The sequence below is a fragment of the Petromyzon marinus genome, chromosome 38 (genome assembly GCF_048934315.1).
Source record: "Petromyzon marinus isolate PM22_M1 ecotype Great Lakes invasive population chromosome 38, UKy_Petmar_22M1.pri1.0, whole genome shotgun sequence".
NCBI classification, from domain to species: Eukaryota; Metazoa; Chordata; class Hyperoartia; order Petromyzontiformes; family Petromyzontidae; genus Petromyzon; species Petromyzon marinus.
In genome coordinates this window covers 4,271,715-4,299,685 of record NC_133704.1, presented here as the reverse complement: position 1 = coordinate 4,299,685, position 27,971 = coordinate 4,271,715, and the positions used below count along the sequence as shown (strand labels likewise).

The window sequence follows — 27,971 nt, the reverse complement described above, 5'->3', positions numbered from 1 at the left end:
ATGTGTAATAATAATGATAAAATTCGCGTCGCTTGTTTCCGGCCGTGGCGAGGCGACAATGGCGGCGGGCGGCAGCGGCGGAGGCCTCGCGGCGGCGGCGTCTTGGAGGGTGAGCGGCCCCTCGAGACCCCTCTAGACCCCTCTAGGTCCCTCTAGACCCCCTCTAGGGTCCCTCTAGACCCCTTTAGATCCCCTCTAGACCCCTCTCGGGTCCCTCTAGGTCCCTCGACCCCTCTCGGTCCCTCTAGACCCCTCTCGGCCCCTCTCGACTCCCGGTCGCGGGGTCGCAGCTAAAACGTCGTCATTTACAAACCTCGCCACCAGTGTCCCCCCGGCACGACGCAACGAGGTTCACAACGCTGCCGGGTCGCGTCTCGGCCTAAGCGGGGTGGCGGTGCCAGGGACGGTGCGCCTTCAGGGTCGTGCGGCAGCGGCAGCACTGCGAGCCTGCGGGGTGTTAAGTTGTCTCGCGTTCGGCGATTCGGTGTTTGAATGTGGACGCTTGAGGGGTGGTGGTGGTGGGAGCGAGGAGGGCCCCCAACACGACACTCGGCCCGGGTTCAACGAGCGATCTGACGCGGCTCTAACACGAGACGCAACCCAGCTCTAGCTGGGGTCTAACACGGGTCTAACACGAGACCTATCACGGGTCTAACACGAGACCTAACCCAGCTCTAGCTTGGGTCTAATACTATCCCTATCACGGGTCTAACACGAGACCTAACCCAGCTCTAGCTCGGGTCTAACATAAGACCTATCACGGGTCTAACACGAGACCTAACCCAGGTCTAACTAGGGTCGAACACGGGTCTAACACGAGACCTAACACGGGTCTAACACGAGACGCAACCCAGCTCTAGCTGGGGTCTAACACGAGAACTAACCCAGCTCTAACTAGGGTCTAATACTATCCCTATCTCAGGTCTAACACCAGACGTAACCCACCTCTAACTAGGGTCTAATACTATCCCTATCACGGGTCTAACACCAGACCTAACCCAGCTCTAACTAGGGTCTAATACTATCCCTATCACGGGTCTAACACCAGACCTAACCCAGCTCGAACTAGGGTCTAATACTCTCCCTATCACGGGTCTAACACCAGACCTAACCCAGTTCTAACTAGGGTCTAATACTATCCCTATCACGGGTCTAACACCAGACCTAACCCAGCTCTAACTAGGGTCTAATACTATCCCTATCACGGGTCTAACACCAGACCTAACCCGGCTCTAACTAGGGTCTAATACTATCCCTATCACGGATCTAACACCAGACCTAACCCAGCTCTAACTAGAGTCTAATACTATCCCTATCACGGGTCTAACACGAGACGCAACCCAGCTCTAGCTAGGGTCTAACACGAGAACTAATCCAGTTCTAACTAGGGTCTAATACTATCCCTATCTCAGGTCTAACACCAGACGTAACCCAGCTCTAACTAGGGTCTAATACTATCCCTATCACGGGTCTAACACCAGACCTAACCCAGTTCTAACTAGGGTCTAATACTATCCCTATCACGGGTCTAACACCAGACCTAACCCAGCTCTAACTAGGGTCTAATACTCTCCCTATCACGGGTCTAACACCAGACCTAACCCAGTTCTAACTAGGGTCTAATACTATCCCTATCACGGGTCTAACACCAGACCTAACCCAGCTCTAACTAGGGTCTAATACTATCCCTATCACGGGTCTAACACCAGACCTAACCCGGCTCTAACTAGGGTCTAATACTATCCCTATCACGGATCTAACACCAGACCTAACCCAGCTCTAACTAGAGTCTAATACTATCCCTATCACGGGTCTAACACGAGACGCAACCCAGCTCTAGCTAGGGTCTAACACGAGAACTAATCCAGTTCTAACTAGGGTCTAATACTATCCCTATCTCAGGTCTAACACCAGACGTAACCCAGCTCTAACTAGGGTCTAATACTATCCCTATCACGGGTCTAACACCAGACCTAACCCAGTTCTAACTAGGGTCTAATACTATCCCTATCACGGGTCTAACACCAGACCTAACCCAGCTCTAACTAGGGTCTAATACTATCACGGGTCTAACACCAGACCTAACCCAGCTCTAACTCGGGTCTAATACTATCCCTATCACGGGTCTAACACCTGACCTAACCCGGCTCTAACTAGGGTCTAATACGAGACCTAACCCAGCTCTAACTCGGGTCTAATACTATCCCTATCACGGGTCTAACACCAGACCTAACCCAGTTCTAACTGGGGTCTAATACTATCCCTATCTCAGGTCTAATACGAGACCTAACCGAGCTCTAACTCGGGTCTAATACTATCCCTATCACGGGTCTAACACCAGACCTAACCCAGCTCTAACTAGGGTCTAATACGATCCCTATCACGGGTCTAACACCAGACCTAATCCAGTTCTAACTAGGGTCTAATACTATCCCTATCACGGGTCTAACACAAGACCTAACCCAGCTCTAACTGGGGTCTAATACTATCCCTATCTCAGGTCTAATACGAGACCTAACCCAGCTCTAACTCGGGTCTAATACTATCCCTATCACGGGTCTAACACCAGACCTAACCCAGCTCTAACTAGGGTCTAATACTATCCCTATCACGGGTCTAAAACCAGACCTAACCCAGCTCTAACTAGGGTCTAATACTATCCCTATCACGGGTCTAACACCAGACCTAACCCAGTTCTAACTAGGGTCTAATACTATCCCTATCACGGGTCTAACACCAGACCTAACCCAGCTCTAACTAGGGTCTAATACTATCCCTATCACGGGTCTAACACCAGACCTAACCCAGCTCTAACTAGGGTCTAATACTATCCCTATCACGGGTCTAACACCAGACCTAACCCAGCTCTAACTCGGGTCTAATACTATCCCTATCACGGGTCTAACACGAGACGCAACCTAGCTCTAGCTACGGTCTAATACGAGACCTAACCCAGCTCTAACTAGGGTCTAATACTATCCCTATCACGGGTCTAACACCAGACCTAACCCAGCTCTAACTAGGGTCTAATACTATCCCTATCATGGGTCTAACACCAGACCTAACCCGGCTCTAACTAGAGTATAATACTATCCCTATCACGGGTCAAACACCAGACCTAACCCAGCTCTAACTAGGGTCTAATACTATCCCTATCACGGGTCTAACACCAGACCTAACCCAGCTCTAACTCGGGTCTAATACTATCCCTATCACGGGTCTAACACCTGACCTAACCCGGCTCTAACTGGGGTCTAATACGAGACCTAACCCAGCTCTAACTCGGGTCTAATACTATCCCTATCACGGGTCTAACACCAGACCTAACCCAGCTCTAACTAGGGTCTAATACTATCCCTATCACAGGTCTAACACCAGACCTAACCCAGCTCTAACTAGGGTCTAATACTATCCCTATCACGGGTCTAACACCAGACCTAACCCTGTTCTAACTAGGGTCTAATACTATCCCTATCACGGGTCTAACACCAGACCTAACCCAGCTCTAACTAGGGTCTAATACTATCCCTATCACGGGTCTAACACCAGACCTAACCCGGCTCTAGCTTGGGTCTAATACTATCCCTATCACGGGTCTAACACCAGACCTAACCCAGCTCTAGCTCGGGTCTAATACTATCCCTATCACGGGTCTTACACCAGACCTAACCCAGCTCTAACTAGGGTCTAATACTGTCCCTATCACGGGTCTAACACCAGACCTAACCCAGCTCTAACTAGGGTCTAATACGAGACCTAACCCAGCTCTAACTGGGGTCTAATACTATCCCTATCTCAGGTCTAATACGAGACCTAACCCAGCTCTAACTCGGGTCTAATACTATCCCTATCACGGGTCTAACACCAGACCTAACCCAGCTCTAACTAGGGTCTAATACTATCCCTATCACGGGTCTAACACCAGACCTAACCCAGCTCTAACTAGGGTCTAATACTATCCCTATCACGGGTCTAACACCAGACCTAACCCAGTTCTAACTAGGGTCTAATACTATCCCTATCACGGGTCTAACACCAGACCTAACCCAGCTCTAACTAGGGTCTAATACTATCCCTATCACGGGTCTAACACCAGACCTAACCCGGCTCTAGCTTGGGTTTAATACTATCCCTATCACGGGTCTAACACCAGACCTAACCCAGCTCTAGCTCGAGTCTAATACTATCCCTATCACGGGTCTTACACCAGACCTAACCCAGCTCTAACTAGGGTCTAATACTGTCCCTATCACGGGTCTAACACCAGACCTAACCCAGCTCTAACTAGGGTCTAATACTATCCCTATCACGGGTCTAACACCTGACCTAACCCGGGTCTAACTAGGGTCTAATACTATCCCTATCTCAGGTCTAACACCAGACCTAACCCAGCTCTAACTAGAGTCTAATACTATCCCTATCACGGGTCTAACACCAGACCTAACCTGGCTCTAGCTTGGGTCTAATACTATCCCTATCACGGGTCTAACACCAGACCTAACCCAGCTCTAGCTCGGGTCTAATACTATCCCTATCACGGGTCTAACACCAGACCTAACCCAGCTCTAACTAGGGTCTAATACTGTCCCTATCACGGGTCTAACACCAGACCTAACCCAGCTCTAACTAGGGTCTAATACTGTCCCTATGACGGGTCTAACACCAGACCTAACCCGGCTCTAGCTTGGGTCTAATACTATCCCTATCACGGGTCTAACACCAGACCTAACCCAGCTCTAACTAGGGTCTAAGACTATCTCTATCTCGGATCTAACACGAGAACTAACCCAGCTCTAACTAGGGTCTAAGACTATCTCTATCTCGGGTCTAACACGATAACTAACCCAGCTCTAACTGCGCTTAACCCAGGTCTGACTTTGGACGTAACCTGGTTTGTAACCAGGCCCTAACACCGTGACTGAACCCAGCCTTAACCGTCGTCTCTAACCCAACCCTAACACCGTGACTGAACCCAGCCCTAACACCGTGACTGAACCCAGCCCTAACACCGTTACTGAACCCAGCCCTAACACCGTGACTGAACCCAGCCCTAACACCGTGACTGAACCCAACCCTAACACCGTGACTGAACCCAGCCCTAACACCGTGACTGAACCCAGCCTTAACACCGTGACTGAACCCAGCCCTAACACCGTGACTGAACCCAGCCCTAACACCGTGACTGAACCCAGCCCTAACACCGTGACTGAACCCAGCCCTAACAACCGTGACTGAACCCAGCCCTAACACCGTGACTGAACCCAGCCCTAACACCGTGACTGAACCCAGCCTTAACACCGTGACTGAACCCAGCCCTAACACCGTGACTGAACCTAGCCCTAACACCGTGACTGAACCCAGCCCTAACACCGTGACTGAACCCAGCCCTAACACCGTGACTGAACCCAGCCCTAACACCGTGACTGAACCCAGCCCTAACACCGTGACTGAACCCAGCCCTAACACCGTGGCTGAACCCAGCCCTAACACCGTGACTGAACCCAGCCCTAACACCGTGACTGAACCCAGCCCTAACACCGTGACTGAACCCAGCCCTAACACCGTGACTGAACCCAGCCCTAACACCGTGACTGAACCCAGCCCTAACACCGTGACTGAACCCAGCCCTAACACCGTGACTGAACCCAGCCCTAACACCGTGACTGAACCCAGCCCTAACACCGTGACTGAACCCAGCCCTAACACCGTGACTGAACCCAGCCCTAACACCGTGACTGAACCCAGCCTTAACCGTCGTCTCCAACCCAGCCTTTGGAACCTCACACCGCGGACTTAACTCAGACCAAACCCCTTTTTTACTTATAAACTTAAAAACCAAAGCCAGACATTGAACCCTGCAACTTAACACCGTCCCCTCTAACCACGTCTTAATCAAAGTCGCACTCGTGACCCCCCCCCCCCCCACGTTGTCGTTCGCAGCCGCCGCGGAGTTGCGAAATGTACCGAGCCGAGCTGAGACTCTGCAAGAGCCTGAGCAACCGGTTCCACCATGTGTACGTGTACGGGGAGACGCCGAACTGCAGTCACTGGGGACGAGACCTGGACCTGTGTCGCGAGTGGGAGACGACCGGCAACGAGCGGGCCAAGGCAGGGCAGCAGTGTGTGTGTCCTTTGTTTGACGTGTGTGTGTCTCATTAGTTAGTGGTCAAGTGTGCGTGTGACCCGTGTGTGTGTCTCTCTTGTGTGATCTTTTCCGTGGGTGTTTTGTTTGTTCCTATGGCCTGCATGTGTGTGCTATATTTGTGTGGCCCGTTTGTGTCCTGTATGTGTGTGTGTCTCAATTCCAAGTGTATGTTCCGTGTGAATGTGTCCTATGTTTGTGTGCGTCTTGTGTTTGTGTCCCGTGTGTGGGTTTGGAGCGTGTGTGACCATGGACGATGACGATGTCTTTGGGAGACCTTCATCTCGTAGTGAATAGATCCTGGCTGATGATAAAAAATAAAACTGACTAACATTTTTCACAATGCAGCAGGTAACCCAGCGTTTACAAAATAGTCAATGAATCATAATGATGTCTCGCCTCATTTATAAAAAGTATAGTCAACCCATCTCAGCCACATCTGAATCATAGTGGTCATGGTTGTTGGGGTTGTGTATGTGGCGTTTGTTAAAACCAGGCAAAATATGTGGCCAGCTTGCACTAGAACTGTAAATTGCGCGAGTTTAGTTAATAACTTCAAGAAGGTTTCTGCAAGGAATACAACCCCCCCCCCGTTTTTTTTGTAAACCATCTCTGTAGTTATGTTAGTTTTATTTTGGAAAATAACACCTGCGCTGAAAATAAGCAGCATTGTTCTTATGGAAGTGGGTTTCGTAGGTAGTGGGGGTCTCCTCCGATGGTCACCCATTCGTAACATTTCTCATCTCGAAAGTTGTCAATCAGTTGTCACGAACAACCGCCGTCAGTTGCTCAGACTCCACGATCACAGCTTTCGTTCATTATGCGGCCGTAACGTAACAAAATGTCGGAGCACAGAAATGCAAAGGAGGAAAAATGGGATGACTTGAGTCGGTTACCGGAGCCAGGGAAGAAGAGATGGGAAGCAATGAAGGGGTTGTAAAGGCATTGAGTGGAAGAGGAATGTTTTGAGGAGTGATTTAAAAGCAAACAGAGAGAGGGGACAAGTAGGCAGATTTGTCTGGGCAGGGAGTTTCAGATGATGGTTGAGGGGCAGCGTAGTGACTAAGCGAATGGCCACCACCAACATTCACCGCGGCAGAGGGTGAGATGTTTGAATTGTGTGCCACCCTGCGAGAGTGAGTTATGTGTGATGTCATCCCTCCTGGTGTCAACATCTCATCGTTAACTTTATTTGCAAGCAGACACAAAAGCCTTTTTGGAAAGGGGGGAGTGGCGTGTAATGTTCGATAAAAAAAAAATCTCGCTGTGTAAAATTTAACTCTCCCTTCATAAAATCGAAGGAAATGAAAAAAAGGCATGGTTTCTGAGAAACGTAAAATGTATGAGGGAAAAAAGACACTTCAGATAAATAGCACAATTGAGTACTCTATAGGTATGTGTAGTGGGTTCCAGGACACGGAGACGGCAGAATAGAAGCAGCACTATTTATTTAAACCTTAACAAGGGTTACACTAGAAGGGGTAGCGGCCCCTCCACCCGTATAACTCAGGAACACACCCCAGGCTCTCTAGCCTAAGCTCTAGGCTCCCAGTTCCTCCTGGTAGGGCTCTAAGGGAGGCTATCAGATCCGGCCCTGGTTAGGCACAGATCTCGGCACCCCGCCGACCAGACCGGCCCTTAGAAGGACTCTGACTCTGGGGCTCTGGGGCCGCACCACTGGCTTGCTGTGTCGGCCCTGAAAAGGGCAGCGGACACAGGAGTCCCAGGGTCTCACCTAGCTGGCCTTCTTTCTTCACTGGTTGCTTCAGCCTCGGGCCCCACACTCTGCCCCGAGCTCCCTGGCTCCCCACACTTTATACCCACTGGAGCCTTAGCGGACGTTGTTGTAGCCACCAAGGTGTGGGTGAACCACACCTTCCCGTGCCATGTGTTTATTCCCCATAGCACCCCTACATCACCCCCTCCCGTGTAACCCGCAGCCGTCCCGGCTGCAACAATACTCGAACAATAAACACAACAAACCCTACCCGTGCGTGCCTCATAAGAACGAACACCCCAATAAATAACCCAACCCACCTATACAAAATTACACTATATACACATATACATTGTACCCCCCCCCCATCAATGCAGCAAGAAAACTTAACAGTGAACAACAAGAGTAACAAGAACCATTATTACAACAAGCGGCGCATTTTGGCGCGAGTCCGATTTGCGGGTCCATCGTAGGGGGAGGGTCCGGTCGGCCCAGCAGTGGGCACCGGCTGTGCAGGTGCACCGTCTTCCGTCACCCCGGAAGGGCAAACTCCGTCCCCACCGGGTGGCGCAGGCGCGCTGGAAGCCGTCATTCTTGAGGCGCCTGAAGGTGGAACAGTTAGCGAAGCATCAAGGGCAGGTGACGAAGACGCCGTCCGGGAGTCAGCGGACACATCACATGCTCGGCCTGTGTAATGTGGTGGAGGGACGCGCGGCGCCACAAACGGCTTCAGACGCGAGGGGTGTACGTACCAGCGGCGTTTCCCCCACTGGATACGAACGCACTGCGGCCGCATAACCTTCACAATAACCACAGGGCCCCTCCAAGGCCGCAACAATTTCGCCGAGGTCGCCAACGGCGCCTGAGGGCAGTGCAGCCAGGCTTGATCGCCTGGCTTCCACGCATGTGTGCGTGATTGGCGCGATCGCAACCTCTCGTTGGCCTTCTGCCGAGAGGAAGAGTTTTGGGCCGCTGCCTCCCGCGCCTCGGTCAACCTCAGGATATTAAATTTAACGTGGTCGGCCAATTTCGATTTTCTGCTGGTTTCCGAGACGCGGAGCTGAGTCGCAATTGGTGGGTCAACGTCGCGACCGTACATCAAAAAGAACGGCGAGAAGCCGGTTGCCGCGTGAGGAGCCATATAGGCGGCCAAAACCCCCGGAATGTGAAGGTCCCAATCGGTCTGGGAGTCACACACCTGGTGACACAACATAGATGTGAGCGTCCTATGCAGCCACTCCACCATGCCATCGGTTTGTGGGTGATAGGGGGAAGTGCGAATCTTTTTCGTACCAAGAAGCGCACACCGTGCAGAAGGACGCCAGAGAAGTTCTTCCCTTGGTCAGTCAGCAGCCGTTCGGGAGCACCCTTGTCGAGGACATAGCCCTGGACAAAGGCCTCGGCAACGGCTGCTGCTGACTGGTTAGCAAGAGGCCATGCCATAGGCCATCGGGTGAAATATTCCACGCCAACCAGCAGGTACTTGTTACCCCTAGGGGTCGCAGGGAAGGGCCCCAATATATCGAGTGCGACGAGTTCGTTAACCCGAGAGACCGTGATAGATTGTAGCGGTGGGCAGGCGCCTTTCGCTGGTGGTTTTCGTTGGGCGCACTGAGTGCATGCACCCAGGAGGTCATCCACATCCCTTGCCATACCCGGCCAGAAGAAATCCAGCTGGAGCACGGCAAGGGTCTTGTGGGTCCCCAGGTGCAAAAGTCGCTCGTGTGCGGCCCAAACGGCCTTACCCCACAAAGCGGATGGCACCACAAGCCTGTGACGGCAGGCCCTCCCATCCCAATGCATTAGGAGCCCCTGGAGCAGCCCGTACGAATCAATCCCCGCGACCCCCCGCACGGAACCCCCTGCGCGACGACGCAACACGAGGAGGGATGCGTCCTCCATCTGGAGGCGCCCCCATTCCGCAACGGACAACCCCAGCAAGGAGTCCGCACCTCCCTCCCCGACAGGACCCTCAGGCAAGGGGTCCTCAGTGGCAGCAGCGAGAACCGGGATATCTAAGGGGGGGCTATCCTCTGGCGGCTTACAACGCCCCGATCCCCTGAGACAAGCGCAATCTGAGGCGGGCGGCAGGCGAGACAGCGCATCCGCATTAGTGTGCCGAGCACCCTTCCGATATGTGGTCGTGAAATCATAATCCTGAAGGATTTCGAGCCATCGGGACAATTGCCCCGAAGGCTGTGTCACCCGCAAGGCATATTGTAATGCCGCATGGTCCGTACGGACAGTGAAATGCCGACCGTACAGGTATGGGCGATACTGTTGCATAAAAAATACAATAGCCAAGAGTTCCCGACGCGTGACGCAGTATCTCTGTTCCGCCGGAGACAAAACCCTACTGCCATAAGCCACGACGCGTTCCACACCACAGATCACCTGTGAGAGCACACCCCCAATGCCCATATTGCTGGCGTCTGTATCGAGCAGGAAGGGTTCCGAAAAATCGGGGTAGCTCAATGGAGGGGCCCGCACGAGAGCGTCGCGAAGGGAACAAAAAGCGACCTCCTCCTCCTGGCCCCAGTGAAATTTCACTCCCTTCGCCGTCAGAGCGTGTAAGGGCTTAGCAATGGTCGCGAAATCCGCGACAAACCGCCGGTAATAAGACGCAAATCCAATGAAACTCCTGACCTCAGCCACCGAGGTGGGGGTTGGCCAGGAGTTGACACACTGCGTCTTTGCGGGATCGGTGGATATGCCCGAGCGGCTGACGATGTGCCCCAAATAGCGTACGGATTCCCGTAGCAGGTGGCACTTTTGCGGCTTAAATTTCAAATTCGCAGCACGCATTTTGAGGAACACGGCGCGCAAGCGCAAAAGGTGTTTGTCAAATGTCTTGCTGAACACGATGACGTCATCCAGATAGATCAAACAGACGTTCCACTGTAAGCCAGCCAAAACCAGTTCCATAAGGCGCTGAAATGTCGCCGGAGCGGAGTGTAATCCCATAGGTAACCGGTTAAATTGGAATAGGCCGTGTGGTGTGCGAAACGCAGTCTTTGGCTTGGACTCATCATCCAATGGGAGTTGCCAGAATCCGGATAACAAGTCCAACGTAGAAAAAAAACGTGCGCCAGCCAGAGCATCCAGAGATTCGTCCATCCGGGGAAGTGGATACGCGTCGGCCACGGAGATCTTATTAAGGCGGCGAAAATCCACACAGAATCGCAAGGACCCATCGTGCTTTTTGACAAGCACTATGGGTGCTCCCCATGGACTGGTGGAAGGGGCTATAATGTCTGCAGCCAGCATGTCATCCACTGCCGATTTGACATGATCTTTTTCGGCCGGACTTAACCGAAAAGGATTCTGGCGTACCGGGGCATTGTCACCCGTGTCAATGTGGTGACGCAACAATTTCGTGCACCCAATGTCATATTTGTGTTTACTAAAAACATCGGAAAATTCCGTCAGAAGGGTGCGTAGGCCGGCACGCTGGGAGTCGGACAGATCACTCGTGCCCGAACATAGTGTGTCCATCCAACTATCGTCCCCCTCAGAATGTGGTTGAGCCAGAGGATCGGTCCCCACATTACCCATAACCGTGTCTACCACGGGGACCGGTGTCGCGTGCGCGAGCACAGTTCCCTGAGGAACGACGGCCGTCTGTACGCCAACGTTATGGACGAGGATAAACGGGTCATCGCTCCCCTTAACGAGCGTTTGAGCGGCCACCTATTCCAGCCCGTTTTCCCCAGCCCTCGAGGGTCCTAACAGAATTCCCTGGTCCAGAACACCGGGCACGAAAGGCCGACGCAAGCGAAGGGGCACGAGCATTTGCGCCCGGGAGGTACACGCACCGTCCGAGTGACGAACGCTTGTATCGACGCGCACGCTGCCCTTGAGGTGACAGGGGAAGGCAGGCATGTTACCCGTCGGCCCGAGGGAAGCTCGATGCAACCCTGATCAATTAGAATTTTAATCGGCATTTTGCCCAAAAAGTCCGTCCCCAACAAGCACGGAACCGCCAGCGAGGACGAGACTAATATCGGCCCGGAGAGTTTGATATCGCCAATGCAAATTTGTGCTCGAATTTGGCCTATGATACCCAGCGAACCCCCGTTCGCTGCGTAACACGGAACGGTGACTGGGAGCAAGGGGCGGCTTTGAACGGGAAGAATATTATAAATCAAGTCTGACACAATGGTCGCCGAAGCTCCCGTATCGACGAGGATACGCACCTCGACCCCGTCAATGCGACCCGCGACCACGGACGAGCCTGCCGACGCAGCAACAATGCGGTGGGCCAATTCCGTCCACTGCCCCGGCCCGAGCATCCTCTCGACCCCGCCGCCACCCAACAAACCAATGGGCGTACCCCGAGGCCCGTACACCGAAACGCGCGAGGTGGGGACAGGTGTGTGCACAGGCCGAGCATGTGGGGTGCCGCGACTTGCCGGGTTGCGATGCGGAGGCCTGTAGGCTGGAGCGCCGTCCGACCGTCCCGGCTGTCGTTGACGAGGCGCCCGGCATTCCGCAGCCACGTGGCCCTTGCGGCCACAGTTGTAGCACGTGATGAGCGCCTTGGGGTGCTCCTGGCGATCCGGTGTGGTCCGAGCCGGCCTCCCTCCGGATCTCCACTCCACCGGGCGACCCGCCGCGAAGACCTCCTCGGAGGGGGGGGTGGTCGGCGTCCCAGCGCACACCGCAGCTGCGCCCTTGGGGACGAGAGGTGATCGACGCTGCGCTATCAGGTGCGCGTGGATGTGTCTTGCTGCCCGCAAGGAGCACATGTCCGCGTCGTCCTCTGCGACGATGACGATCTGTAGCTCCTGGGCCAACGCCAGGAGCTTCTCCGTCACCATCGCGTCCACCCCTTCGCCGTCCATCCACGGAAAAGCCGCTTTTGCGAGGGCCAGGAGAGCCGTGCGATACGCCAGCGGTGGCTCCTTCTGGCCCCTGCACCGCTCGTGGAGGAGTTTGCGGCAGTCCGACGATGGCCCGTAGACTATGGTGAGGACCTGGAGCGCCGACTGTAGCGTAGATCGCGTTGATCTGGGAGCTGTGATGAGCGTAGCAAGGGCGTCATCGTCCAGCATGGCCGGTAGCGCACTCAACGCCTCGTCCGTCCAGCCGGCCATCTCTTGATGAGCGAGAAAGCGGCGTTGAAAGGCCCCCCAGTCGCCGCCGTCTGAAACGAACTCCTTCAACACCGGCAGGCGTTGTTGAAACGATGGCTTCGTCTCTGAGAGGTGCCGCGCGCCATTTCCGGCCTCTCCACCGGTGTTTGAGGAGCTGGGGACACCCATCGGCGGTCGCGCAGGTGATGACGATGCGCCCGCCGATTGGTCCTGACAGCGGGCGTCCGTTGGTGATGACGTCACCACCGCTGATTGGCCCACAGCGTCCACGTGGAGCTGCGACCCTCCAATCGCCGTGGCGAACACTGTCATGGCGGCAAATCCGAAATCTGGTGGCTGTGTTTCGGCGGGAATGGCCGTTGAACGGCGTTCGTCTCTCTGCCGCCTTTGCGCCCGCAGCCCCGCGCGGTTGATTTCCTCCAGCGTGGAAGCCGCGGCATATAGCAGCTCAGCCAGTCGAGAGTGAGCCGCCTTCAACCCGTCCTCCATCGGCGGCCACTCCTCCAGCGGCGGCTGCTGTTGGGGCGTCTGGGACATCCCAGGATCGTCGGCCGCGGCCTCTGGCGCAATCCCAGGCGAGCCTTCCTCCTCCTGGGGTTCCTGTGATGGGTTTGTACTCCTTGTGTCCATTTTAAGACCACTTCTGACACCAGTTGTAGTGGGTTCCAGGACACGGAGACGGCAGAATAGAAGCAGCACTATTTATTTCAACCTTAACAAGGGTTACACTAGAAGGGGTAGCGGCCCCTCCACCCGTATAACTCAGGAACACACCCCAGGCTCTCTAGCCTAAGCTCTAGGCTCCCAGTTCCTCCTGGTAGGGCTCTAAGGGAGGCTATCAGATCCGGCCCTGGTTAGGCACAGATCTCGGCACCCCGCCGACCAGACCGGCCCTTAGAAGGACTCTGACTCTGGGGCCGCACCACTGGCTTGCTGTGTCGGCCCTGAAAAGGGCAGCGGACACAGGAGTCCCAGGGTCTCACCTAGCTGGCCTTCTTTCTTCACTGGTTGCTTCAGCCTCGGGCCCCACACTCTGCCCCGAGCTCCCTGGCTCCCCGCACTTTATACCCACTGGAGCCTTAGCGGACGTTGTTGTAGCCACCAAGGTGTGGGTGAACCACACCTTCCCGTGCCATGTGTTTATTCCCCATAGCACCCCTACATATGTAATGATTAACTTCCCTTACCCCAGCGATTCGATTAATTGTAACAATTTGGAGGTGTGGATTGACTCAATAATAAATGTTGAGTTTTCGTGCCAGTGTGCTTTAACTGAGCTGTTTGCGGTTGCGTGGTGTCCCCTGTGCCGTCGCGTCGTTAGGAAGCGTTGCGGGCAAATGAACGGGACCGAGTTGCCGAGCAGCGCAAACACCCGCCCGTGTGGAAGCTGCGAAGCAGACCTCCCGTGGATTGGCATCTCCCGCTGGCCGATGAGCCTGCCGACAAGTAGACCAGCAGTGGCAGACCACGGTAAGCCGTAGGATTCAAGTTCAAATGTATTTGGTTTACCACCTAGGAATTCAAGAGACAAGGATCGCCTAATTTCCAAGAGCTGCCTGGGTCACCAAATTTAGATAAACGGCAGACTGGTCACAATTGCCCATTGTGGCACTTGGGTCTTGACTTGGGACAAATACCCAGCTTGCCATGGACTGTAATGTCAAATCAACTTGAGTTGGAAACTAGATACAATTCAACTTGAATTAACCGTCTCATGGAAACAAGGTAACGTGAAATATATTACGACGGGACTTTAAACTCGACTCAACTTGAGTTGACTGTCCCATGGAAACCAGATACAGTAAAATCTTGGATTGCGAGTAACTTGGTCTGCGAGTGTTTTGCAAGACGAGCAAAAATGTTAAATCAATATTAATTTGATAAACGAGCGAGGGTCTTGCAATACGAGTAGTACGTATACGCTTTGTCTTCCGAGCGTCACGTGATCACAACTGATATACGAGTGCTTTGATATACGAGTGCTTTGGATTACAAACACGTTTCCGGAACGAATAATGCTCGCAATCCAAGGTTTTACTGTATATATATAATGGGTTCCGTATTAAGGTAGTCTCAAGCAAAGTTTAGTTTTTCAGTTGTGTTTATTCTCATTTGTTTTGTATAATTGTCAAAACTATTTTTTTATATTACTTGGTTTGAAATAACTTTCTTACTGATCGTGTTGTTGCCCCCTGGCCTGTGTCGGTTTTCTCCGGGTGCTCCGGCTCTTCCCACGTCCAATAAACACACTCAGTAATTCTAGATTTAAAGCTTTCGTGACTGCAAGGATCCATACTCTTTGGTTCTATTCGGTAAAGTCACATAGGTGACTTTACCGACTTTACCGAATAGAACCAAAGAGTACACTCAGTAATTGCCTAAAAACGTCTTCAAATAAAAATCCAATGCAGCGGCAGGACCCTTCTGAAAAAGAGTCGATGCAACTCAAGCGTGGCTCTCCTGGGTAAATAAATAATGTTTTATTTTTGCAGTAGGTGTTTTCAACGCACACTTTCGTTAACCACACAAGAGTGCCACCTGCAGGACCTTTCGAGGATTTTGCAGAATCAGAATCAAAATCTTTATTCAGACTGGAGGAGGAATCTGGTGAGCTGTGAAGCTCTTTTTCACAGATGTCCAGTGAATACATTGGTCCAGCAGAACACATTGCTCGCCTGCTGGACGCGCAACAATTAATCCACGCCACAACTCGATGACTGGTCATGATTTTGAGTTGCCGTTTTGATTTAAGAAGCCTTTGTTTCCATTATTTTTTCCGTCTTTATTTTGACTGTTCTAATTTTTAATAGTAATTTCAAAAGACGAATGCAAGCATATAATATTAATACAATTTGCATAAATAATAGAAAATTCCCGCACGCGTGGTTCTATGCGTGATTTATAAATTGTGATTTGCTTCAAGAATCTTTTTAAAAATATATTTGTGCTGCCGTTTGTATTTATTATTATTATTTGTATTTGGTCTAATTCATTCATACATCCCTCGTTCACTTCAGTAGCTTAAATTTAAAATAAGCATATATTTAGAATATAATTTGCATATCTCGTCAGTAATCGATTCTTACACACAAGATTCGATGTGTACATCGTACGCATAAGAAACAACGTTAATGATTCGTCACATGCCTAGAACGTACGTTTTAGCGTTTTGTTCTTTGGTTTTGTAAATGTTGTGGGGTTTGATTTTGTAGATGCTGCCTGGCCGGGGTGACGTGCCAAGTACTTGGGAGGCTGCGCGTCTCCACTGCCGGTCTCCCCGCTGCTGTGCATTGTACGTCCCTGTACGTTGTCACAAAACTCCGGTTGTACAGCTGTGACAGTGGCACTTAAGTCTACAGAACAAACACTTTCGGCAGTGTTTCCCGTGATGTCTACCTCTCGCGCATCATCAATGTTGCCGTCCGGTGTTGGGTGGTTTAAACACCCATTGTCCACTTTTCCATTTTGGTGTCACCAAATTTTCACAGTCAGGGAAATCTATTGCAGCATTGCCCAGAGTCTGTCTGCCTATGAACATGCAATCGCCTCCATAAAAGTTTTATACGGTGAAATATTCTACTGCTGGATGGGTGGCCTGGATCACAGGGTGCTTACGTAGCTGAGAGGAGGTCGAAGCCCCGTGCGTGGATAACTAGCTGGGTACTCGTGCATCTGTGTGATTAGTCGGCTGGTTCAGTTGCTTCGTCGGCTGGTTCATTGGTCTGGTCGGCTGTTGGAGTGAGTGGCTGGGTGACTTGGCTGATTTGGCGAGTGGCCCGTCCCTCTTTTGAGAGGGTGCTTCTCCACGTGGGTATGCACGGGTACTGGTGAGTCCACGCTCTCCACGCTCGCGTGATGGTCCACACTCTCCGCCGCCTGTTGCTGCTGTTGCGTCTTGAGCCAGGCCAGCTCGCTCTCCTAAACACGGCGGGGGCAGAGGCGAGAACCACAGTGGCTCGAGGAGTGGTGTAGCTGTCGACCATCGAGTGTGCGGACAATGCAACTGCACAAAAGACCCACGAGGCGAAACAGCATAGGCGCCGGGCTCGGAAGAGATGGGGGTGAAAATGGGCTGGGACACCACATTTCGTTTCCTGCACCAGGACCGTTGCCAATCACGCGACGCCACTGCTGGCATGGCGCACACAAACTGCGGCTGGGAGTTTCTGTAGGTAAAATGTTTCGAATGTGAGCACAATAAATTATCAAAACTGGTATGCTCTCTTGAGTAATGTTGAAGTTTGTTGCATTCAGACCTGTTACTGTATACACAGGGTAGAATGTAACCTACTTGCTCTACATGGTACCGATCTGAGTTTTTATGAGAGAAGTAATTTTATGCTTGAATGAGCATTGAACTGATGCTCAATGCTCATTCAAGCCGGTAGACTGTGGCCGTGGAGAGTCACAAACTTCCCTAATTGGGAAATGCACAGCAATTGTCGATCCCCAACTGGGAAAACTTAATTGGGACCCTTCTGAATAAAGAGTGTTGCCACTCAGTGAGGCTTTCCTGGGTAAACAAGCCCAAATAAAATAATATTTACCAAAGAGGAAGGCGTTTAAGACGTGTATCCATCCTCATCGTAAGCCACCAAGTGACGACTGAAAAGAAAACCACCGAGTTTATTACAGTCTTGATTATTGATAGGTGCCTGTAATCTAGAGCTGTGGTCACAATGAACCGTGGCGACGGTGGAACTGCCAGTGTGATCCGCGACTTACCTGCTTGGCGCACTGCTCCTTGAGCTGCGTCACCTTGTCCTCCAGCACCGCGTTCTCCTTCTTGAGCTTGCGCACCTTCCGCTGTGCCTGGATCTTCACTGACATCACGATGCCTGTCGCCCCGGCACGTCGCGCGCACACACACACACACACGCGCACGCGCGTGTTTTAGGGAATTTAGGTCCCGCTCACACCCGCTCGATTTGGCCAGCGGTTGGCAGGCGTTAGCAGTGTGACGGTGCGATTCAAGGAATGTTTTTTTTCTCTCTCATTGTTCCGTGAGTTTGGTTTTGTACTTATTTGACAAATGGATTTGTTGGGGCGGTGACACTGTGGAATTTCATTTGGTCTTTGCTAAAGCATGCGAGTCGACAGGGCTTTATAATACAGACATGCCAATTGAATGCCTCTAATTAGAAATAAATGGAACAGCTGGACCATTGCCAGCTACCTTGGAGAACAATCAGCAGGGTGATAAGTTCATAAATTCACAGTGGTCGAACCTATTCGTCCTGCAGTTCATGTTTACTCCCATTTCCCCTCTGCAGAAATATGGTAGCATGGTGGGGGCATAGAAACCGTTCTGAACAGAGCTGGTACGCGTGTTTGGTGTTCTCTGAGAAGTGCCCGGTTGGTGTATTATCGTATATCGGCCGATTTCTACTGCGCGTGCATGTAATGTTCGATTCAAACGACATGGATCAGATACCACGTCTAAGAAAATATATGTATTTAAAATACAATGTGTATGGATGGACGGTGGTGCAGCAGTTAGCATGTGTTATGAACCCTTCGTCCTGAGTTCAATTCCAGGCTGCAGCTAACATCGGTGGTGGTCCTGAACCCCCGACCCACCTTCACCATACCAACACGGTGGTAAAAACTAGCCAACTAATGAAACACCGATTCCTGAATTCGATATACGCATAGGGTCATGCGTGTCAGAATCAATTACTTTTGATTGGCATGTGTTGTATGTAATGGGTTCTGATGACCCCTGCAGGCCCTGTAGGCACTACACGCTGACCGCTCCACCACAAATAGGAATCCATCCTCAAATTATGAACCTCGAATCGTGACCCCAAATCAGACAATTCATAAAAATAATGCTCGCATTTAGATTGCACTCATAGAATAATGGAATGTCTCGGAGCGCAGTTTGTTTAGCCTGGAGGACCCTCAATTGGCAGCTTGCCTCTGGTGGAGAGGGGGGGGGGTTTGATGGAGGGTGACTTCTAAACACACGTCACTGTTCCATGTTGCGTGCGCGTGGTGTCTGTGTGAATGGCGCAGTGGTTGACGCACCATGCTTGTATTTTATATATCTCATCGGTCACACAGCTTTCTCGGTGTGCATATTCTCAGCAGTACAGGCAGTCCCCGGGCTACTGAAGGATTATATTTCCGAGAACGGTCCGTAACCCGAATTTTCCGTATGTCAGAAACTGAATAAATTTCCCCCCAAATAAAGATAAAATCCCATAGCCGTAAATAATTGTACCTCCCTATCCTTTTCTCTTGGTACTATATCACGCTGTCTCCCGTTTTCAACCACTATCTGCATCGTATCGCTGTACATATGCTCTGCACTTCCTATGATTCTTTCATTTCATCGAATATCTACGCTAACGCTACTCATAATTAAACTAACAGAAAATATACTGTATCTGATTGTTTATCAATACCACGAAACATTTTAACAATTGTTAACAGAAAGTTGTCACTTCCGAATGTTCGTTTACCGTGCATCGGCTAGGCCTTGATTTCTCCGATCGCTGTTGGCTGAGACTAGAGGCCGACCGAAATTCGGTTTCGGTGCCGGAAGTTGGCAAATGGCCTCTTTCGGCATAGTTTCTGTTTCGGCTGAAGCCAAAAAATTTACTTTCGGTTTACTTTCGGTTTCGGCCGAAACTGATTGACTTTCGGTCGTCATTCGTCAACCGAAGATCTATTTTTAGAATATAACGCTAGTGCTATGTTATATTCGGCCGGTCAGTCGGCGCTAGGCAATCATATGCGATAAGCTGCAAACACACACACGTCAGCAGCAGCAGCTTGGGAGCGAAGTTACAGCCGCAACCATCGTCTGCTAATTAGAGGCCAACCGAAATTCGTTTTCGACTTCGGCACCGAAAGTTGGCAAATGGCCTCTTTCGGTTTACTTTCGGTTTCGGCCGAAAGTCACATTTTACTTTCGGTCTGGTTTCGTTTTCGGCAGTAACCAGAAATTCAGTTTCGGTCGGCCTCCAGCTGAGACCATAAGCAATCGAGGTGTAATTATGTTAAATAAAGTACATATGTAGTGACGTAAATGGTGTCACTCGGGTGTTCGCGCCAGCTACTGTTACAGGAGTGCAACTGTGCGTCTGGAGCCTCTCTCTAGCACCAGAGTAAGTAGGCACGTCAGCCAACCCTAGGGGGCATAGTCCTGGTGATGGCCTGAGAGAGAGAGGGCAAGGGAGGACGTGGTAGCCTGAGTAGGGCACGTGATGCTTGGTCAAGATCTTTTGGGAAAGGTCTCGAAGGGGGCGTGGCCGAAGGCAGAACGAGGCCACGCCCAGGAGCATAAAGGGGCAGTCCCGAGAGTGTTATTGGCTCGTCTGTGGAGTCAAGCCTGGGTCCCGCGTCTCGTCGTCTCCGGGTCTTCGTCTCGAGTTAACTCGCTACTAGCCACATCACCTACTATAGAACCCGAGTTACATTCAGTGTTAGTTACCCGCTGGGGAAGTTGTTAAATAAAAGTGTTGCCTCCAAGTCCAGAGTGTTTGCCTCCGTGTTGAACACTACACATACAGTAAGTAACTTATGGAATAAACTTAAAATAAAAAAAAATAACAATAGAAACATGGGATAAAAGATAGTTCTAAGCGTAGAAAACAAACAATTATGTAATGCTACAAAAGGGAAAGAATTTACGTAACGCTCGTGAAGCTCCGGTTCGGTCAAAGCGGAGCTTTGTTGGAGCGAGGCGTAAGGTGTGACGCTTACGCCTCGCTCCGCGGTAATCATCCACAACCTCACCGCGCTGCACTATTCGCGCTTGCGTAACTAACGCGAACATTTCCGCACATTTAAATAAACTAATATATATTAGGGAGCATTTCCGTAAAGTAGGATTTCCGTAAGTCGGGTGTTCCGCAACCCGGGGACTGTAATGGTTTAATACAAGAAAACCCTGGACTGGTTTCGACATTCAGTATCTCATCAGTTAGGCTTACTTAACTTTTTTTTCACTCTGTTGTTGTCGTATCCTCAAATCTTGTAACACAATTTTAACCCACTTCCCAATGTGGTATCGACTGCAAAATTGGTATACTTATGTCATACTGATGACAATACTATATTCTAGCATAAAAATATATATATTTTGAAACATTTTTTATATGTTACGTTTCGCCTTGGGTCTAATTGTCCACGCTCAACTCACGTAGGCTGTAATTCACCACGGTCCCTTACGTTACGGCAAGCTTCAGGGCCCCTTCCTGGAGTCGTGGAGTTCTTCCATTACTAGTAGGGTACATTTCATTAAAGCGTGTTTAATTTTAAAAAAAAAAGTTTTTTTAAAAATATTACTTATTATAGATTCACTGAAGCAGAAACTTTATACACAGTCATATTTGTAGTTACATGTGTTTTTTATGGAGCAGAGTCGTGGCACAGTGGTTTGTGCACTTCAATTCCCAGCCACTGCTAACATCAGGGGCGAGTGATATCTGAACTTGCTGTGGGCCTCCTCTATGTCAACTGGGCCTTAAACAAGCACCCGGTGCGGTGCGTAAACATAAGCACTTGGGGACACAAAGTCGGCCGGGTGCATCTCGCGCCGTGCCACGGCCTTGATAGCTGCTCGCCTACAGTACTCGCCTCAAACAGCCCTGTTTAAGGTCTATGGGGGATGGATGGGTGGTGTCTGCTCTTTCAATTATCCCCGGCAAACCACGACCCCCGCGACGCAACTCGGCGCTCACCGTTGAGCACGCGGGCGAGTCGCCACAGCCGCAGCAACACCAGTAGGCCCGCAGCGTCGAAGGCGTCCCGGCGGGACGCGTAGGCGATGTCGAGCACGAAGGAGAGGCACACGACGAAGGCGTCAAACACCTCGAGGCGCGAGCGCGTGAACGCCACGATGCCGAACGCGAAGACGTGTGCCAGCCGCTCCAGCACGAAGAACGTCAGCACGGCCAGCGACAAGAAGTTGAACACCTGGTGTGAGGTGGGTTGCGCACGAAGGGACAGGAATTGAACATGGACCGGAGGAGGGGTGTCTCACCCGAGGCGATTTGAGGCGGCTGCAGAGGATCAGAATCAGAATCTTTATTTAGACTGGAGGAATCCGATGAGATATAAAGCGCTTTTTTTCCCACAGATGTCCGGTATGGGTGGGTCAGATACTTCGGTGAAGGTGGTGTTAGCCATCTCGCGTTCGCTTGAGATGTGCTCGTTATAACGGCCGTTTGCAAATTAACCGCAGGAATTGATTACAAACCTGAATGAAGGCTGCACAATTGGGCTGAAAATAAATATTCAAGACAACACGTAATGCTCATTGATTTTTCTAAATATTTCTTTCCCCCTCTGGAATTAAACAACACATTCATTACTGTTTTTCCCAAACATCTTGATTTCCCCCGATCACATTGACACTGGTACTTCTTGGTTATTAACAAGCGATAATCGTCCTGTTTGCACACACATAAACTCAAAACGGGTGGAAAGATAATTGCAAGACTCATTTTCAGCTTCAATTGAATTCTCATTGAAAAACCTAATTACAGTCGCTCTTGTTTTTCCGATAAAAGCTGGAGAAGGAATGTTTCCCTGTCGTCGGTGACCTGCAGGCCGTTACACCCATCATCGCCGCGCGAATTAGCGGACGCCAATCACCGAGCCGGGCGATCGTAACGAGCCCAGGGGACGACAGACGGCGCGCGTTTCCGAGAGGTCGGACGGAGAAGGTCACGGGCGCGAGCGAACACCGGCCCTGTGTTCTCGTGTCGCAAACTCCTCATGCACTGGGCCACCGTTCAAGGCGAATGTTGGTGTGAATAGTACCTTTTAAAATGTGCCTTCCCAGAATAATTCAATTGTTTTCCCAAAAACACAATTGCAATGGGCAAATTTCGCAACTAAAAAAACCCGATAACCATGACCACCGCTGTTCAGGTGTGGCAGAGAAGTGTTGACTATAAATGTGCTGAATTTGGCGTGACAACCTTATGATTCATTGCCATTGTTGCGAACGCTGGGTAACTGCTGCATAGTGAGAAACTTAACCGCGATCTTCGCTTTGCCATCACCCACCGTGATCTATCCACCGCTGGACGAGGGCCTCCCCAATTCGTCGCCATCCTTCACGGTCACGCGATGCAACAGTCGATCTCGCGTGAGATGATTTTGCAATGCCGTCACCCCACACGGATGTCCTCTCGGGCGCGTCCCCTCCCGTTTGGTTGACCCTGGTCATCATCTCTTCTGTCAATGAGCCCTAATACAACTATTATAGTAACTCCTCTTCTTTGGTTCTTTCGGTAAAGTCACGTAGAATGAGAATAAAATAATAAATTGATAAAATAAAATAACAATAATATTCTCATTATAGTAACTGTTGCACATATATATTAATTATAAGAATTCATTCCTCTTATTGTGAGCCTACTCCGCCTTCCGCAGATTTCTAGACTCTTGTTCTCTTCCCCCAGTCTGACAAGTAGAGTGGATTGATACCCCCCCCCTCTGCTCCCAGGAGGACCACAAAGCCACCAGCAAGGGGGCCTGAGGGGACGGGGGGCCCGGGTAGGCCGGGTTTGGGTGCGCATGGCCGCACGATACCGGGTCACCCATTGATCGACCTCCACACTGAATGGAGCAAGCAAGCCCAGCGTCGATTCAATCGACCACCCCCCCCTTCCTGCCCCCCCTCCCCACTTTACTGCATACGCATGGCACTGTTCAGAGAAAAATCAGTACAATGTCTGTGTCAATCCACTGCTGGATGAAACCTTGCCCATGCCCTGTTAGCCACGTGGGTTGTTTGACTGTACTTGAGCATGTGGACCATTGTGAGTTGGTGAAGGCGTGGAGCATAGATAACATCGATGGAGCGTAGTAGAATACAACAATTGATTTTCAACATCGTCCTCTGCTTGCAACCTAGGCCCGTGTTATGCATGGCGGTGCCATGCATATGCGGTAAAGTGGGGGAGTGAGTGAGTGGTTGAGTGAGTGTGTTTTGACCTACAGTGTAGTGAGTGAGTGGTTGAGTGAGTGTTTTGACCTGCAGTGTGGTGAGTGAGTGTTGCTTTGACCTGCAGTGTGGTGAGTGAGTGGTTGGTTGGTTGAGTGTTTTTACTTGCAGTGTGGTGAGTGAGTGGTTGAGTGAGTGTGTTTTGACCTGCAGTGTGGTGAGTGAGTGAGTGGTTGAGTGAGTGTGTTTTGACCTGTAGTGTGGTGAGTGAGTGGTTGAGTGAGTGTGTTTTGACCTGTAGTGTGGTGAGTGAGTGAGTGTTGTTTTGACCTGTAGTGTGGTGAGTGAGTGAGTGTGTGTTTTACCTGCAGTGTGGCGAGTCAGTGAGTGGTTGAGTGAGTGTGTTTTCTCCTGTAGTGTGGTGAGTGAGTGAGTGGTTGGTTGAGTGTTTTTACCTGCAGTGTGGTGAGTGAGTGAGTGGTTGGTTGAGTGTTTTGATCTGTAGTGTGGTGAGTGAGTGAGTGGTTGAGTGAGTGTGTTTTGACCTGCAGTGTGGTGAGTGAGTGAGTGGTTGAGTGTGTTTTTACCTGCAGTATGGTGAGTGAGTGGTTGAGTGAGTGTGTTTTGACCTGTAGTGTGGTGAGTGAGTGAGTGTGTTTTTACCTGCAGTGTGGTGAGTGAGTGGTTGAGTGAGTGTGTTTTTACCTGTAGTGTGGTGAGTGAGTGGTTGAGTGAGTGTGTTTTTACTTGTAATGTGGTGAGTGAGCGAGTGAGTGGTTGAGTGAGTGTGTTTTTACCTGTAGTGTGGTGAGTGAGTGAGTGGTTGGTTGAGTGTTTTTACCTGCAGTATGGTGAGTGAGTGGTTGAATGTGTTTTACCTGTAGTGTGGTGAGTGAGTCTTGTTTTGCCCTGTAGTGTGGTGAGTGAGTGAGTGTGTTTTTACCTGCAGTGTGGTGAGTGAGTGAGTGGTTGAGTGAGTGTTGTTTTGACCTGCAGTGTGGTGAGTGAGTGGTTGAGTGAGTGTGTTTTGGCCTGTAGTGTGGTGAGTGAGTGAGTGGTTGAGTGAGTGTGTTTTTACCTGTAGTGTGGTGAGTGAGTGAGTGGTTGAGTGAGTGTGTTTTTACCTGCAGTGTGGTGAGTGAGTGGTTGAGTGAGTGTGTTTTACCTGTAGTGTGGTGGGTGAGTGAGTGGTTGAGTGAGTGTGTTTTTACCTGCAGTGTGGTGAGTGAGTGAGTGGTTGAGCGAGTGTTGTTTCGACCTGCAGTGTGGTAAGTGAGTGTGTTTTACGTGCAGTGTGGTGAGTGAGTGTGTTTTTACCTGCAGTGTGGTGAGTGAGTGGTTGAGTGAGTGTTGTTTTGACCTGCAGTGTGGTGAGTGTTTTGATCTGTAGTGTGGTGAGTGAGTGAGTGGTTGAGTGAGTGTGTTTTTACCTGTAGTGTGGTGAGTGAGTGGTTGAGTGAGTGTTTTTGACCTGCAGTGTGGTGGTGGTGAACACTGTATGGTTGAGACTAAACAGTCCAAGTCCTCAACATTGGTGGAGGAATCATTGAGTGAAGTTCACGGGCAAAGTAACCGTGGTCGTAGCGATAGGATGAAGGTTAGTTCAAACATCGAGGTCTTGGTGGCAAAGAAAACATGATACTATAGTATTTCTGATTGATATGTGAAGTCACTGTCGTGTCGGCATGTATTGTGATTGGTGTGCAGTACATTACATGCAGACATTAATGTAATAATGCCAATGAATTACCCAGAAAAGCATCGCTGAGGAGGGACCTCCTACATTGGGATGTTTGACCAATTCCATTAATGAGCGTTTGGCTCTCAAACTCAAATATTCCCCTTAAAGCCTATAACAGACTGTTGGGGCAAGTGCTGTGAGCGAGCATCTGATACGTACTGACACAAAGACAAAGATCCCCCGTATAGCCTTAACAGACTGTAGGGGCAAGTGCTGTTAGCGAGCACCTATGAAAGCCGGAACGGCACACGAGGGGGTGGGTGGCCAGCACCACGCCCGACCGCCTTTGTCTCCCCAGTGGCGATGTTTACACCGCACCAGGTACTCATTTGAGGCTGAGTCGACCTAGGGGAGGCCCAAGACCGGTTCAGATAATCGTCACCGGTGTTGGCCGTGAGCGGGAATCCAACCCGGGTCGCCGGGTTCGTGGAGAAGCATAGCGCTAACCGCTACACTACCGCTCACCCTCTCACACAGACACACACACAGAGACACACAGAGACACATACACAGAGACACAGACACACACAGACACAGAGACACACACAGAGACAGACACACACAGAGGCACACACACAGACACACACACAGAGACACACAGAGACACACACACAGACACACAGAGACACACACAGAGACACACACACAGAGACACGCACACAGAGACACACACACTGCTAAAAGTAACACCCTCTTCGCACGCACCGACACACATCGACGCACACTGCCACGAATGGCACACACCCACCGACACACCGACACACGCGGACACGCAACGGTGCCCCAATCGTGGGCGAACGGAAAAATCGAACCCTATACTCTGCATAGACATTGACGCAGAGCTCCATGGGGAACGGGGGTGGGGGGGGATGGGGATTTGATGGGTGCAGCATAGGTGATGGGGGCTTGAGTGGAGTGGAGGTGATGGAGATCACACGTGTACACTGACACTCGAACACAAACTGTCACACTGACACACGCGCATCGCACACACGGAAACATCACACTGACACACCGAGAGTGACTTATGTTGTCACAGAGCAGCAGAGGTGATGGTGGGTTATGATGTGTGATGGCGTGGAGGTGATGCAAGTTTGATGGAGAGTGGGGTGTAAGTAATGAGGCTGAAGGGAGTGATGTGGCTATTGGTTGAGGGGGTAGATAGAGAAGAAAGTATGGATGTAATCGGCTGCAATGTGGATGGTGGGTGATAATCATGAGTGGTGATGGTGGTGGCTGATGATGATGAAGGATGTTCGCGTGTGCTGACCTCGTGCACGACGTCGGCCTGCGGGAAGGTGATGATGGAGAGGTCGAGGAGCAACTCTGCCAGCACGAAGAGCGCTTCCAGCAGCACCAGGATGACCACCAGCACCTACATGGGGACACGGGGACAGAGGGGGGCACGTGGATAAGAGCATCGGGACACGGGACATTGGAGAGCGGGAAGCGTCCATGGAGGGGGACGGAAGTGGGGGAGGTTTGTATAGGGGTGTCGAATTAGGGTTTAGGTGGTAGTGGCAAGGTTAGAGATTGTGTTAGAGTTATAGGTAACGGTATGGCGAAGTTTTTAGCTTCATAGGGATGGTTATAGGTGGGGTTGGTGTTACGGGGTTAGGGGTTCGGGTGAGGGTTTAAGAGTGAAGGTTACATGATTTGGGGTTCACGTGAGGATTATAGGTATGGTTATCGATGGGATTTGGGGTCGGGGCTATAAGTTTGATGAGGGTTATAGGGTTATGGGTGAGGGTTTTAGGTGGGATTAAGGTTATGCTTACAAGGGTTAGGGTGAACGTTGTCGAGGAATTGTTGCAGCAAAGCGGAGTCATGCAGCCAGGTGAGAGCCCTCGTGTCAACCAGCATCCACATCCAGACCAGGGCTCGCCTTGGGCCTCCATCATCAATATCATCGTCATCAACATTCATTATCATCACCTGAGCTCACCTGAAAGGTGCTGGTGCTGAGCAGGGACTTGAGGGAGGCTCGGTATCCCGGGGGCCCCTGAAGTTCGTCCCCTTTGGCGGGGCTCAGCACCTCGGTCACATCTTCCTCATCCCCCGTCCGCGTCTCCAACTCTTCCGCAGAGGCGATCTGGAAAATATGCATCTCCCACTCCCTCTCTCCTCTGGCTCGCCTCTTCCTCTGCCTTGCGTTCCGCCTCTCTCGGTGTCTCTTGCTCTGCCGTCTCTCTCTTGTCCCGTCTCTAGGTGCTCTCCTGGCTCCTGGTGTCCCCCCCTCTCTCTCTGGAGTCAGCGATGTTGCCTCAGTGACACGTAGCGAAGTGGATTGAATCCGAATAGAGACGCGGGCAGTTTTTGTATTTTGACGCCACCCACCCTCCCACCCTCTCTCCCGTTGCTACCAC

At 51.1% G+C, this 27,971-nt stretch overlaps 2 protein-coding genes across 2 annotated transcripts; one reads left to right on the top strand and one right to left on the bottom strand.

Moving 5' to 3' along the window:
- C38H22orf39 (chromosome 38 C22orf39 homolog) lies at positions 1-17,170 on the top strand. The gene is made up of 4 exons (XM_032967518.2): positions 1-109; positions 5,941-6,108; positions 14,277-14,425; positions 16,168-17,170. The coding sequence occupies exons 1-3, from the start codon at positions 14-16 to the stop codon at positions 14,403-14,405; spliced, it is 393 nt and encodes a 130-aa protein (XP_032823409.2). The 5' UTR covers positions 1-13; the 3' UTR covers positions 14,406-14,425; positions 16,168-17,170.
- On the bottom strand, positions 16,754-27,921 carry LOC116950082 (voltage-gated hydrogen channel 1-like). Its single transcript, XM_032967516.2, has 4 exons — positions 27,551-27,921; positions 26,876-26,980; positions 21,649-21,883; positions 16,754-17,793 (listed from the first exon to the last, which is right to left on the bottom strand). Exons 1-4 carry the CDS (start codon positions 27,710-27,712, stop codon positions 17,630-17,632), a joined length of 666 nt encoding a protein of 221 aa, XP_032823407.1. The 5' UTR covers positions 27,713-27,921; the 3' UTR covers positions 16,754-17,629.
- Between the last annotated feature and the right edge of the window lie 50 nt (positions 27,922-27,971).